Below are 14,258 nucleotides of genomic sequence, written 5' to 3' on the forward strand. Positions count from 1 at the left end.
ACAGGAAGATTTCACTGATAAAACGAGAGGATTGGCCAGGAGTGGTGGCTCACGCCTGTAATCCCTTTGCGAGGCCAAGGCAGGTGGATCACCTGAGGTGAGGAGTTTGAGACCAGCCTGACCAAAATGTTGAAACCCCATCTCTGCTAAAAATGCAAAAATTAGCCGGGCCTGGTGGTGCATGCCTGTAATCCCAGCTGCTTGGGAGGCTGAGGCAGGAGAATTGCTTGAACCAGGGAGGCGGAGTTTGCAGTGAGCAAAGATTGCGCTATTGCACTCTAGCCTGGGCAACAAGAGCGAAACTCCACCTCAAAAAAGTAAAATGAAAAAAAGAGGATTGCTTGTGAATGGGGAACAAAGCAAGTTGCCAAACAATTTAGTATGATGCCCTTTTTGTGTGTTTTTTTAATTTTAATTTTTTATTTTTGCCCACCCGCCTGACCCCTTTGTGTGTTTTTGTTTAAAAAGAAGTAAGCATTGTGTGTATGTGTTTCTAATATGCATAGAAAAGATCTGGAAGGATGCACACTAAACATTTAGATCGTGGTTACTTCTGAGAACACAAGGATGTGTTGAGATGACTTTAAACTATGTAATTCTTATGTACAGTAAATGTGTTTGTTTATTGTGATTTTATTTATGTATTTATGTATGTATGTATTTATTTATTTATTTTTGAGACAGAGTCTCACTCTGTCATCTGGGCTGGAGTGCAGTGGTGCGATCTCGGCTCACTGCAACCTCTGCCTCCCGGGTTCAAAACGATTCTCCTGCCTCAGCTTCCCGAGTAGCTGGGATTACAGGCGCCTGCCACTATGCCCAGATAATTTTTTGTATTTTTAGTAGAGATGGGGTTTCACCATGTTGGCCAGGCTGGTCTCGAACTCCTGACCTCATGATTTGTCCGCCTCAGCCTCCCAAAGTGCTGGGATTATAGGCGTGAGCCACTGTGCCCGGCCCTGTAATTTTTATGAAAGTATACATGCACAGTTCTGACTTATACATGGGAGCTAAACAGTGGTTATACAAGGACATACAGAGGGGGATAATAGACACTAGGGAGTCCAAAAGCGGAGAGGGTGGCAGAGGGGCAAGGGTTGAAAAATTCCCTTTTGGGAACAGTGTTCACTATTCAGGTGATGGGCACATTGAAAGCCCAGACTTCACCACTGTGCAATATATACATGCAACAAACTGCACCTGTACCCGCTGAATCTATAAAAATAAAAACTTTTTTTAAGGAAGAAAAAAATTATATGTGCACCTAGTTGAAAAAGTAAAAAATATAAACCTTTATGAAAATCCTACACTCAGTTGTGTTATTTCTTCCCACCCCAGAACCCTCTTTCCCGGAGGTCTCCCTTTTATGAATCTTTTAGCTCTTCATATTTCTAAATAACAAATGTATGCTATTTCTTGATTTTTTTCCACATTAGATACCTTTTGACTTCTTACTTATGAAGATGAGGCTTCAGCTGTTTTAAGCCATTCCTATGCATATTTTCCCTCACCATTTATCTTTTCAATAGGATTACACTGAGAATTTTGCTTTACATTACACCCCAGAAACTATTATTCTTAGCTAATCCACGCCTGTACTACAAAGGAAATGTGTGTGTGTGTGTAAAGGAAAAACTGTACAAGAGACATGTATACCTTTATGGTATAGTTTTTTTCTCCCTTCTGAAAAATAGTCTAGTTTTTTCTTTTCTTAGTTTTCTTGTATCCGTCATATATCCGTCATTAACCCATCCCAAACTCTCCGCTGACATTCATTCTCTTCTTAGGAGACTTACCAGCCTGTCTTTTCCTTGGAGACCTCCTTCCTGGAACTCTGTTCTCTGGCTCCCATCTGGGTTTGCTTTCTAGGTCTGTGTCACAGCTGTTGTCTTGGGGTCTCCCTTCACCATCATTTTGGGTACTCTCTCCTATTCTGTTTATGTTGGATCCTTTATTTCCTGAAGCCCTTGATTATTCTTTCTGGTTTACTCTTGGTTTTGGTAGAACACGTCATCTAGTGGTTTTCTGAAAAAGGGGTATATGGGAGATACATATATGGATATAATATTTGAAAATATCATTTATTTTAAAAATAAAGGGGAAAAAAAAGCTCCATTAGGTAAAATGGGCATGGAGGAAAAAATCCAAATATACCAGAGTTCATGTGATGATTTTTCTTTTCAAAGGAATTACACTGGGAGACACTAAACTTAAATCCTTGGAGGACATGCCCTTTATATCCCAGCAGATTCCCAGTGTTGTTCAACTTAGAACACAGGAAGAATTGAGAATAAGGGTCTGATTTTAAGATCAAAATTAGTGTTCTTTGGTAAATCTTTTTACTTTTTGCTTGCTTCCTCTGCAAAATGTAGACAATAATGGTCTTGTTAAGGCCCTTTAGATAAAATGAGACAATGTAGATAAAGATGCTAGGGACTGTTTTTATTATTATTGAAATTGTTTTCTTATAAGACTGTAGGCAACTAAATTTGGAATATTTTCATACATGTACACGATTATAGTATGCTAAATTTTACTTGGAGTCATATTTTACATACTTCTACTATGAAAAATGCTTTCAATATCTATTTTTTTTTTTTTTTGAGACAGAGTCTTGCTCTGTCGCCCAGGCTGGAGTGCAGTGGCGCGATCTCAGCTCACTGCAAGCTCCGCCTCCCAGGTTCACACCATTCTCCTGCCTCAGCCTCCCGAGTAGCTGGGACCACAGGCACCCACCACCACGCCCGGCTAATTTTTTGTATTTTCAGTAGAGACGGAGTTTCATCGTGTTAGCCAGGATGGTCTCAATCTCCTGACCTCGTGATCCGCCCGCCTCTGCCTCCCAAAGTGCTGGGATTATAGGCCTGAGCCACTGCGCCCGGCCTCAATATCTAATGTACATTAAAGGCTTTATTAAGCTTATCCGTAATCTAATTTTGAAAAAGAGCTTTTAAATAAAAGTTTTAATATTATATTAGTAATATATGCTTGCTATAAAAAAATTAAAACAGAAAAAAGTAGAAAAAATGGAAAATTCATAATTTTCATTACAGTGGTGTATTGTTTCCAAGTGGCTTTTTTTCTTTCTTTTTTTTTTGAGATGGATTTTTGCTCTTGTTGCCCAGGCTGGAGTGCAATGGCGCAATCTTGGCTCCCTGCAACCTCGGCCTCCCGGGTTCAAGCGATTCTCTGCCTCAGCCTCCCGAGTAGCTGGGATTACAGGCGTCAGCCACCACACCCAGCTAATTCCTTTTATTTTTTTATTTTTAGTAGAGGTGGGATTTCACTGTGTTGGTGAGGCTGGTCTTGAACTCCTGACCTCAGGTGATCCACCTGCCTTGGCCTCCCAAAGTGCTGGGATTACAGGCATGAGCCACCACACTCGGCTCCAAGTGTTTTTCTATTAAGATCATGGTATATATACAACTTAGAGTCCTGATTCTTAAACTGTTACATACTGTTTGTAAATATTTTCAAATGAATATATATAGTATTATTTTAAAAATATTTTTATCTTTTAGAGATCTGTACTGAAATATTAGAGATAATATTATATAGTGTCTAACACTTGATTCAAAACAATGGGTGGAGTTGGGAAATGAGTCAGCCATAAGTTGATAATATTAAACTAAATGGCTATGTGGGAGTTTATTATACGACTGTCTATATATACTACAAATTTTTCATAATATAAAAGAAATAAATCACTACAGTATTCCATTACGACATATCTTAATTTCTTTAATCATTGTCTGTAGTTGTTTTTTTCCTTATTTTCAATAACATCAGTATTAATATATTTACATTTTTGAATAGTTTCCTTATGATGGGTTTATATGAGTAGAATTACTAGGTCAAAGAGTATGAACATTTTAAAGACTTCGGATGTGTGTGTAGGGATGTGTGTGTAATACAAAACTGGAGTGGAGAAAATCTTTAGGAGATTTATATTGGATTTATAATTGTACTCATTGAGCATAAGAATTATATAGCAAGTTTATTTTAAACTTTTAATGTGAGTAAAGGCTTATTAAATATATTTATAATAGGTGTAAACATTTTTAAAATTCATATTCGTATTTAAGAGTGCTAGTGACCATTCATGTGGAACTAGTACTTTATGATTTTATAGAGTTTTCCTGTCCAGTACATGCCATAATCCTCACAACAACTCTATAAATTACGGAAATTCAAAACAAAATAGACTCTAAGCTTTAACATGTAATTATTGGTAGTAATTCCTGTTACCACTAGATGGCCCTCTTGGCATGTACTTTTGAGCAAAAGTAGCTAGTTTGTATAATAGATTTATTATTAACATACATTTTAATTGGAGTAAAGAACTTATTTGCCACAGCAAAATAGCAATATGTTTTTGTTGTAAAACTAAATGATTTTTTAAAAATCTAGCACTTTATGTCTGAGGATTTTTGTTTGTTTGTTTTTGAGAGTCTTGCTCTGGTGCCCAGGCTGGAGTGCAGTGGAACAATCTCGGCTCACTACAGCCTCTGCCTCCCGGGTTCAGGGATTCTCCTGCCTCAGCCACCTGAGTAGCTAGGACCACACCCAGCTAATTTTTGTAGTTTTTAGCAGAGATGAGCGGGGTTTCACCATGTTGGCTAGGCTGGTCTCAAACTCCTGGCCTCAAAGCGATCTTCCTTTCTCAGCCTCCCAAAGTGCTAGGATTACAGGCTTGAGTCACTGCACCTGTCCAGAATTTTAACATATAGATATTGGACTGAGTAAATTAGTGACTTGACCTGGAGCTATGCTCCCCTTGGTAAATGTAGTTGTCTTATTACAATTGAGTTCTTCTAAGGGCCAAAAACTACGATGAGTGTGTGTGGTCCCTGTCAGGTGAGAATCAGAAGTGAAAATGCTATGATTTTGTTGTTTTCATTATTTAAAACTTTACTAATTATCTTGACAAGAAACTCAGAGCACCTTTGATTTTTGTCTTGCTTGATCTCATGTGTATTTTCTTCCATTGATTTCAATCTTATTAGCTCCAATGCCACCTTTTTATAATAAATATTTTGTATTGCCCCTTCTGCTAACTTTAAATGAAAATCATAGTTGCTGGGGGCAGGGGCTCATGCATATAGTCCGAGCACTTTGGGAGGCTGCAGTAGGCAGATTGCTTGAGCCCAGGAGTTCAAGACCAGCCTGGGCAACATGGCAAAAACCCATCTCTATGAAAAATACAAAAATCAGCCGGGTTTAGTGGTGTGCTCTTGTAGTTGCAGCTACTTGGGAGACTGAGGCGGGAGGATCGGTTGAGCCTGGGAGGTCGAGGCTGTGGTGAGCTGTGATCTCACCACTGTACTCCAGCCTGGGCTACAGAGAGAGACTCTATCTCAAAAGAAAAGAAAGAAAATCATAGTTAATGTTACTAATCTGCATAATTTCAAAAAAATCCTGTTTTGATTATAATATAAAGGATAATTTGAAAAGAAGCAATTTATAATAAAATGTGTATTAAAATATGTAAATACTTGAGCACACTACATTAGATGTCACAGTGAGGTAGTAAAATGCTTATACCAGCACATAAAATCACTGTGAATGTGATAGCTGGACAAGCTGATTGATACATGATATTGGTGATGCAGATGCCAAAGTGGCATTGACATGATTTCCAAAATGGTAAACAACTCTTAGTAAATTTCTGAACAAAACAAATAGATTTATAGTATGGCTGCATTCTAGAATATTTGGGGTACATTAACACTGTGGAAAAATACTTTTTGTTTACGTGTTAGATTCTAGCTGTAGATATATTTTCAATGGAATCTTTGAAAATTATCTAGAACATGTGACAATTCTTTGTCCTACAGGATTATTCTCTCCTTTGCTGGACCTCTAGTATCCATGGCACTTGCCCATTAAATGCTAGCAGAGCATCCTCACCTTCAATCCCCAGAATGCCTCCATAAACATACAAAGGGCCCTCAAGGGGACAGTGCTGCTACCAATGAGAACCACCGATTTCCAAGAATCCATCTACATTAATCTACCATTTGGCGGTTGGGCGCGGTGGCTCACGCCTGTAATCCCAGCACTCTGGGAGGCCGAGGCCGGCAGATCACGAGGTCAGGAGATCGAGACCATCCTGGCTAACACGGTGAAACCCCGTCTCTACTAAAAATACAAAAAATTAGCCAGGCGTGGTGGCGGGCGCCTGTAGTGCCAGCTACTCGGGAGGCTGAGGCAGGAGAATGGCGTGAACCCGGGAGGCAGAGCTTGCAGTGAGCCAAGATCACGCCACTGCACTCCAGCCTGGGCAACAGAGTGAGAGTCCGTCTCAAAAAAAAAAAAAAAAAAAAAAGTCTACCGTATGGCTGTATCGCTCATGGAATTTTAAAACCAGAGTAACTTAAGTATATTAGGTCCTAAACTGTGATATGTTTTGAATAATTAAGGCAATTGAACAATTATGGTTAAAGTTCATTTGTTCAATGCTTCATGATTTTATTATAATTCATGTAAGCAGATCTATGATTGGTATTTTAAGTTCCCAACATTATACATTATCTTTGTTTTTTCCGCTCATCCTATCTAATAAGTCAGGAGCATAAAACTTTCCTTAATGTTATCATTTGCTTAGCTGACAGTCATACAATATAATTTGTCCCTTTGAAAAAAACTTTTTTTTTTTTTTTTTGAGACGGAGTCTCGCTCTGTCGCCCAGGTGGGAGTGCCGTTGCGCGATCTCGGCTGACTGCAAGCTCCGCCTCCCGGGTTCACGCCATTCTCCTGCCTCAACCTCCCGCATAGCTGGGACTACAGGCGCCTGCCATCACGCCCGGCTAATTTTTTTGTATTTTTAGTAGAGACGGGGTTTCACCGTGTTAGCTAGGATGGTCTCGATCTCCTGACCTCGTGATCCGCCCGCCGAGGCCTCCCAAAAGTGCTGGGATTACAGGCGTGAGCCACCGCGCCCGGTCGGAAAAAACATTTTTAAAATTAGGTAATATAGTAACATTATAGAAACTTTGTAAAATGACAAAATTTCCCATAATCATACCATCCTAAACAACTGTTAATATTTTTCAGTATTTTATACTTTATATGCATATTTTGACGTTAAAAAGATTTGTATCTTTTCATAGTGTGGCATAAATTTTTTGTGGTTTATATAGCTTCAAAACTATTAGGTTAAATTACTGCATTTTGTTCCTTTAGATTCTACAATTCAATCATTTTCTTACCTCTAGATTGGTCACATTAGAAGAGTTATATATAATATGTATGTGTATGCATATATAATCTTTATTGATAAATCTGTTTCAATATATTTTTCCTTTAGAATAGATTCTTAGAAGTGGGATCACTTATTGGGTCAATGGACTCGGATATTTTTTTAACTTGTTAAATTTGCCAAGTTGACTAAAAAATAAAGCTGATCCACTTATATTACTATCAACATATCTGAGTTGCCAATATATCAAAGCATCAGTTTCACTTAATTCTTGGCTGCATCAGGAATTACTTTAAAATTATTTACTTTATGTTAACCTGATTAACAGTGACACTGAGCATTTTTTGCCCTTGTGAATTATTTCTATTTTCTTTTCTGTAAAACGTATGGTCCTGTCTTTTAACTATTGATGTGTTGGGTCCTTGCTGTTTTATTTTTCCCCACCTTTTCATTTTGAGTCAGGCCTTTTAAATAAGTAAAACATGAATGTTTCTTCTAATCATTTTTGTGGTAAATATATTTCATTGCCATTTCTTATTTTATTTTGATTATTTTAATATGTAGAAGTTGTACATTTTTATGAGGCTCAACAATTATCTACCCATAGAAAATACTATGTGTTATCAAAGAAAGAACATAAGATAGTCAAAAATCAGGGTTCTGTACAGAGATATTTATAATAACTGTGGTATTTGACAAAGGACTCATATCCAGAACATTTGTGAGACAGGCAACCCAGTTTCAAAAGATGGGGAAAAGCCCTAAACTGGCACTTCACAAAAGATACTCAGATATCTAAACCATTTGGCAGTATGTATGCTGAATGAATGCAAACTGATTTTATATTACCTGTGTAAAACCTATTTAAAAATGTAGATTTTTGGAAAGATATATTTCATTGTAAAGCCAAATTTATATCTTTCAGAGTATAAATGCTGTATTTGTTAGTGTGACCAGTTTAGATTTTACTGTACTTCTGTAGGAGAGAGGTCAGTTTCTTTTTGCTTTTTCCGGACTTTAATAGGAAATTATTTTTGCAGGTTTCTTGCCTGTTGAATATGATGTTAATTTTTACTGTCCAGCAATTACATATTATCTAGGAAAAAATGCCTCATTGGAGATCAGTAATCTCTATAGATCTTAGTGTCTTTAAGGAGGATTGAGGAGTATCTTGGCTTTCAGTGACTCCATCAAGGTATGCGAGAATAGGAGAAAAAAAAGGAAAGGAAATCAGAAATTCAAGGATGAAAATGTTGCAAGTATCACAGAGAAGTGTATTTAAAAAAACCCATATAAATCCCACAAGTACATGTGGTTGTTTTTCCTATTCTTTACTGCAGGATATATTATAGATTTTTTTTTTTTTTTGAGATGGAGTCTCACTCTTGCCCAGGCTGGATTGAATTTTTAGTAGAGACAGGGTTTCACCCTGTGGGCCAGGCTGGTCTCGAACTCCTGACCTCAAGTGATTCGCCCACCTTGGCCTCCCAGAGCGGTGGGATTACAGGTGTAAGCTGCTGCGCCTGGCCATAATATAGATTATTTTTATCCTTACAAATGAAACAATTCTAAGAAATTCTTTCCTGCCTTGTGACAAAGGCCTGTTTGGGATATGTGTATCTCACCTAATTATTGTGCAAGCCTCCAAGTGTTAGTATCTGTCCCTGGTTACCTCTTCTGTGCTTGGTTATTCCCATCTTAGCTAATCTACTAAAAATTATAGGCATAATTCTGTTTATTTTCATGGACAGCTTTTCTTATAATTACCCCTTTTAGATTTCTTATCCCTTTTAATGATGTAGAACATTTTATTTCTTTCTGGCAGAAATAACTTTTTCAAGCCCCATTTGCCAACTTCCTTCTCACACATATGCTCCTTTCTCTTCCTTATTGAGTGCAGGTTGAGTATCCCTTATCTGAAATACTTAGGTCCAGAAGTGTTTCAGATTTTGGGTTTTTTCAGATTTTGGAATATTTGCATTAATACTTACTGGTTCAGCATCCCTAATGCAAAAATGCAAAATCTGAAATGCTCTAATGAGCATTTCCTTTGATTCTTAAAAAGTTTCAGATTTCAGTTTTTTGGATTAGGGATACTCAACCTGTAATAGTTGTTCATACCAGGTAGAGATACACTAATCAACCTGCCATTACTCTCTTTATAACTTACTTTCTCTTGACTACTTACCTAACCCTCAGAGTATATACTTTTTTTGAGATAAATTTATACCCCAGGCACATTTTTTCATTGTAAATCTCAGGGGTTCCATATATTCCCTTCCCCACGGGCCTAAAATTCTGCTTTTCCTTACTTAGGATACTGTATAACATAATTGAGTAATCTTCCAGCTGGATGGTCTTTCTGGGTTTGGAAACTTTCTTCTCAGAACTGTCATCCGTTGAATTTGAATGTGATACATTCAAATCTTAATTTACCTATATTCTACTGTCATAATCTTTCTGACATATATTTCAATATTTCTTATTCAAGAAGACACAAATACATACACACCCATGCACACCTCACATCCCAGGCTGGGACATTAACCTTTTTCAGATATATTAAATTCAAGGCACAAGATATTCTTTCCTGGTTTTTTTTTTTTTTTTTTTTTTTTTGAGACAAAGTTTACTTTGTTGCCCAGGCTAGAGTGCAGTGGCATGATCTCGGCTCATTGCAACCTCCGCCTCCCGGGTTCAAGTGATTCTTGTGCCTCAGCCTCCTGAGTAGCTGGGACTATAGGTGTGAGCCCCCATGCCCAGCCAGTTTTTTATTTTTAGTAGAGATAGGGTTTCACCATGTTGTCCAGGCTGGTCTCGAACTCCTGGCCTCAAGTGATCCACCTGCCTCAGCCTCCCAAACTGCTGGGATTAGAGGGGTATGCCATTGCACCCAGCCTCTAGCCTCTAATGAGACAGATAGTCTATTCGTAATACTGTTACTGTTTTTAGTATTTTCATAGAATGTGAATTGTTTACTTTCTGCAAAAACTTAAATATACATTGCATGTAGGAGGGCAGAAAATTTTTATTTTAAAATTTTGAACACATTTACTATTGCAAAAAAATTTATGCCAAGTTTAGTTTAATTTGCACCAACAACAGATGACAATATCTTGCACTTTACTTTTATGAAAAATTTTATTGCTGCAAACCCTCCAGTGAAAACAATTAGTTGCTGGTTTTAAATTTTAGACCAGCTTGGCTGGGCGGGGTGGCTCATGCCTGTAATCCCACCACTTTGGTAGGCCAAGGCAGGCAGATCATTTGAGGTCAGGAGTTTGAGACCAGCCTGGCTAACATGGTGAAAATCCTCTACTGAAAATAGGATTATTTTCAGTGTGGTGGTGCATGCCTGTAGTCCAAGCTACTTGGGAGGCTGAGGCAGGAGAATTACTTGAACCTGGGAGGTTGCAGTGAGCCAACATCGTGCCACTGCATTCCAGCCTGGGTGACAGGCTGAGACTCTGTCTCAGGAAAAAAATAAATAAATAAAAATTTAGGCCAGCTTTTCTCTGCTACTTACCTCTTCTATCTTTTACCAGATGTATTTGGAGAATTTAAACTACTTCTATTGTAAGTAAAAACTTAATGAAAAAGGAAAATGGATTCTAAAATCCAAATATAAATTGCTTTTGTATGATCTGTACTTTTAAATTAACCATAGCACACTCTTTTGAAGGGATAATTGAGAACTGACTTACTAATAAAGACAGGAAGGGGAAATGTCCTGTCATAGTGTATAAATGGAGATTTTGATGTTCAGTTCATCTATGTTTTGTTTAGATGTCCCTGGTAGATTTGGGAAAGAAGCTTTTAGAAGCGGCACGAGCAGGTCAAGATGATGAAGTTCGTATTTTGATGGCAAATGGAGCTCCTTTTACTACAGACTGGGTAAAGAATGATTTTAATATTGTGTGTTTTTTTTTTCCTTCTTCTTATTTTTGAGTTTTTGCAGAGAAAAATGTAGTCAGTATTGTGTTTATAAGTGGTAAAAAATTATTGTTTTTGCAAATGTGTTTATTATTTTAGAATTATAACTGTCCTAAAAGAAGTGGTTTATATTATTTTCTTTGATATTGGACAACCTTATCCAAATATTTCATCCACAAAGAGTTTTTCTTTCAAACTATGGAGTGCATTAATGTGGCTTGAATATAAAAATGTATCTGCTTGGGATTTAATTTAAAGGCCTTATAAATAGCACAGATAGAATTTATAATTCAGAAAGATAATGATAAAGATTGGAGTTAGTGTTATAGTCACTCCTAAAAGAAAAACAAGTTTATGTTTCAATTATTACTTGTAAAACTATTGCAAACATGACCAAAGAGGAAGAAAGGAATGGGAATGAGATCTTGACAACTATAGAAAGAAGGCAGTTGTGGGGAAGGCAAAAAAAAAACATAACTCTTTAATTCTGGGGGCAAACAAAAAAGTATTGTCTTGTGGATATGGGATGCTAGGAATCTGAATTAACCCTCCCATTGGTAACAACTAAAAATTCCAGATTTTTGATTTTGCTGTTTTTGCCTTCCTTTCTCTTTTACATTTTTCATGAAAAAACAAAATTTTTTATTATAGAAAATTTCAAATATATATCAACGATATCCCTGTAATACCCTTTACCCAACTTCAAAAATTATCAAATCATGATGAATATTGTTTCCTTTATAACTCTGTCTACTGTATTATTTTTTGTTCTGTATTATTTTAAAGCAAATTCCAGGGACCATATCATTTTATCCATAAATGTTTCAACTTGTATCTTTAAAGAATAAAGACTTTTTGATGAAATATTTTAAAGAAAATCTTCTTTTTTTTTTTTTTTTTTTTTGAGACGGAGTCTTGCTCTATCACCCAGGCTGGAGTGCAGTGGCCCGATCTCGGCTCACTGCAAGCTCCGCCTCCCGGGTTCACGCCATTCTCCTGCCTCAGCCTCTCCGAGTAGCTGGGACTACAGGCGCCCGCCACCACGCCCGGCTAATTTTTTTTGTATTTTTAGTAGAGACGGGGTTTCACTGTGGTCTCGATCTCCTGACCTCGTGATCCACCCACCTCGGCCTCCCAAAGTGCTGGGATTACAAGCGTGAGCCACCGCGCCCGGCAGAAAATCTTCTTAAGTACACTGCTGAATTAGAAAGAAAGAGATTATCAACCTGAAAAACCAAGTGAAGGCTAGAACCCAGAGAAATTTTACCCTGAAGAACATTAGGTGAACTCACACTTGTCTGGTGGTTTTTCCACCTCACTGGCTTGGGGTACTAAAGATAAAGACCTGAGAGTGTTCATGGAGAGAAGTCTGATAGGAGATCTCTGCTCATAATTCTGGAATCCCAAAGAGCTCACCTTCAGTGTAAGGGTAAAGCAGGAATACCCTGTCCTTCCTCCTATCTGCTCCTGCCCTTGCCCCTGTTGCCATGATGTTGCAAAGATAATAAGCTGATGTGAACCAAGACATCAAATGGAGAGAGGAAAACAATCTGATGGTGAGAATTTGGAATCACAAGGCATCCTTTGTACACACTTGCAGCCTGAACTCATAAATACTTGTGTAGTCTAAAAAACTGTAAACTGAGAAATGAATTTGAAGTGATCTTTGGACTAGGGATTACTCCAGGTTCTTGACAGAAGCAAATGAATATCCACTCTGGAGGAACCTGCCTTCATCCCAGGGTTCATATCCACAAATGAAATTCAAAGGAAAGTGAGCAGTCAGAAATAACTAAACACATGAACACATGCCAGATTGAACAGTAACCTGCTAAAACAACTGTCAACAGAAGCAGACCTATAAGGACTTGAGATAAAATTTTAGTAACAGATTAGAAACAGCTAAAGAGAAAATTAGTGAACTGAAAGGTATGAAAAAAAATGATCCAGACTATATCACAGATAAAAATAGATCGAAAATGTAAAAGAGATGTTAGGAATCATGAAGGATCATGTGAGAAAGTCTAACATTTGATCATAGATCCACAAAAAGAGCAAAAATAGGGATGAAATAATTTGAAGAGGTAATTGCTGAGAACTTTCCAGGACTGATGAAAGATGGCAGCCCACAGATTTGAGTAGCCTAACAAATCTCCAGCAGGATCAATTTAAAAACTAATCCATATCTAGATATATCATAGATGCTGTAGTACCTCAAGACAAAAAGATCTTTTTTTTTTTTTTTTTTTTGAGATGGAGTCTCACACTGTTGCCTGGGCTGGAGTGCAATGGTGCAATCTCGGCTCACTGCAACCTCTGCCTCCTGGGTTCAAGTGATTCTCCTGCCTCAGCCTCCCAAGAAGCTGGGATTACAGGCACCCACCACCAAGCCCAGCTAATTTTTTGTATTTTTAGTAGAGATGGGGTTTCAATATGTTGGCCAGCTGGTCTTGAACTCCTGACCCCATGATCTGCCCGCCTCAGCCTCCCAAAGACAAAAAGATCTTAAGAAGGATTAGTATCCATAATACATAAGGAATTCCCATGGGTTAGCAATAAAAAGACAAGGCAATAGAAGACTGACTTGATATGGTGCTTTACCAAAGAGAAAGTTTGATCCATAAACATGAAAAGATACTCAACTACATTAAGATTGGGGCAAATGCAAAGTAAAATCATGAAATACTATTATATATCCACCAGATTAGCAAAAACAGTTGAGCAGTACCAAGGCTTGGTGAGGAGATGGTGGGAACTCTCAAATATTTTTGATGGAAGTATGGAATTGGTATAATCGTTTTGGAAGACAGTTTGGCAGCACACAGTAAATTTGAAGATGTGCGTAGTATATGATGTAGCAGTTGGGCTTCTAAGACTATTCCCAAGAGAAACTTGTTCATGTGCCTGAAACATATACAAGACTACTGTATTTAGCAGCAGCATTATTCATAATAACACAAAAACTGGAAACAACCTAGATGTTCTTCAGTAGATTGGTTAAATTAATTGTGGTTTACTCATTCAATGGAATATTATAGAACACAGAAAATTAGTAAGCTATACTTATTAACATGGTGAATCTCATGAATACAGTATCAAGCAAAAGAAGGCAAGTCACAGAGAA

At 37.6% G+C, this 14,258-nt stretch overlaps 1 protein-coding gene across 13 annotated transcripts in view; it reads left to right on the plus strand.

Moving 5' to 3' along the window:
• Window positions 1-14,258, plus strand: part of GABPB1 (GA binding protein transcription factor subunit beta 1) — an 89,268-nt gene that overhangs the window by 43,336 nt on the left and 31,674 nt on the right. For all 13 annotated transcript variants that reach the window (XM_055279101.2, XM_055279106.2, XM_063639466.1 and 10 more), the window contains one exon: window positions 10,988-11,095. In XM_055279101.2, the coding sequence (XP_055135076.1) occupies window positions 10,988-11,095 (108 nt within the window). The remainder of the gene's footprint in view (window positions 1-10,987; window positions 11,096-14,258) is intronic.

This window comes from Symphalangus syndactylus, chromosome 5, assembly GCF_028878055.3.
Source record: "Symphalangus syndactylus isolate Jambi chromosome 5, NHGRI_mSymSyn1-v2.1_pri, whole genome shotgun sequence".
Taxonomy (NCBI): Eukaryota; Metazoa; Chordata; class Mammalia; order Primates; family Hylobatidae; genus Symphalangus; species Symphalangus syndactylus.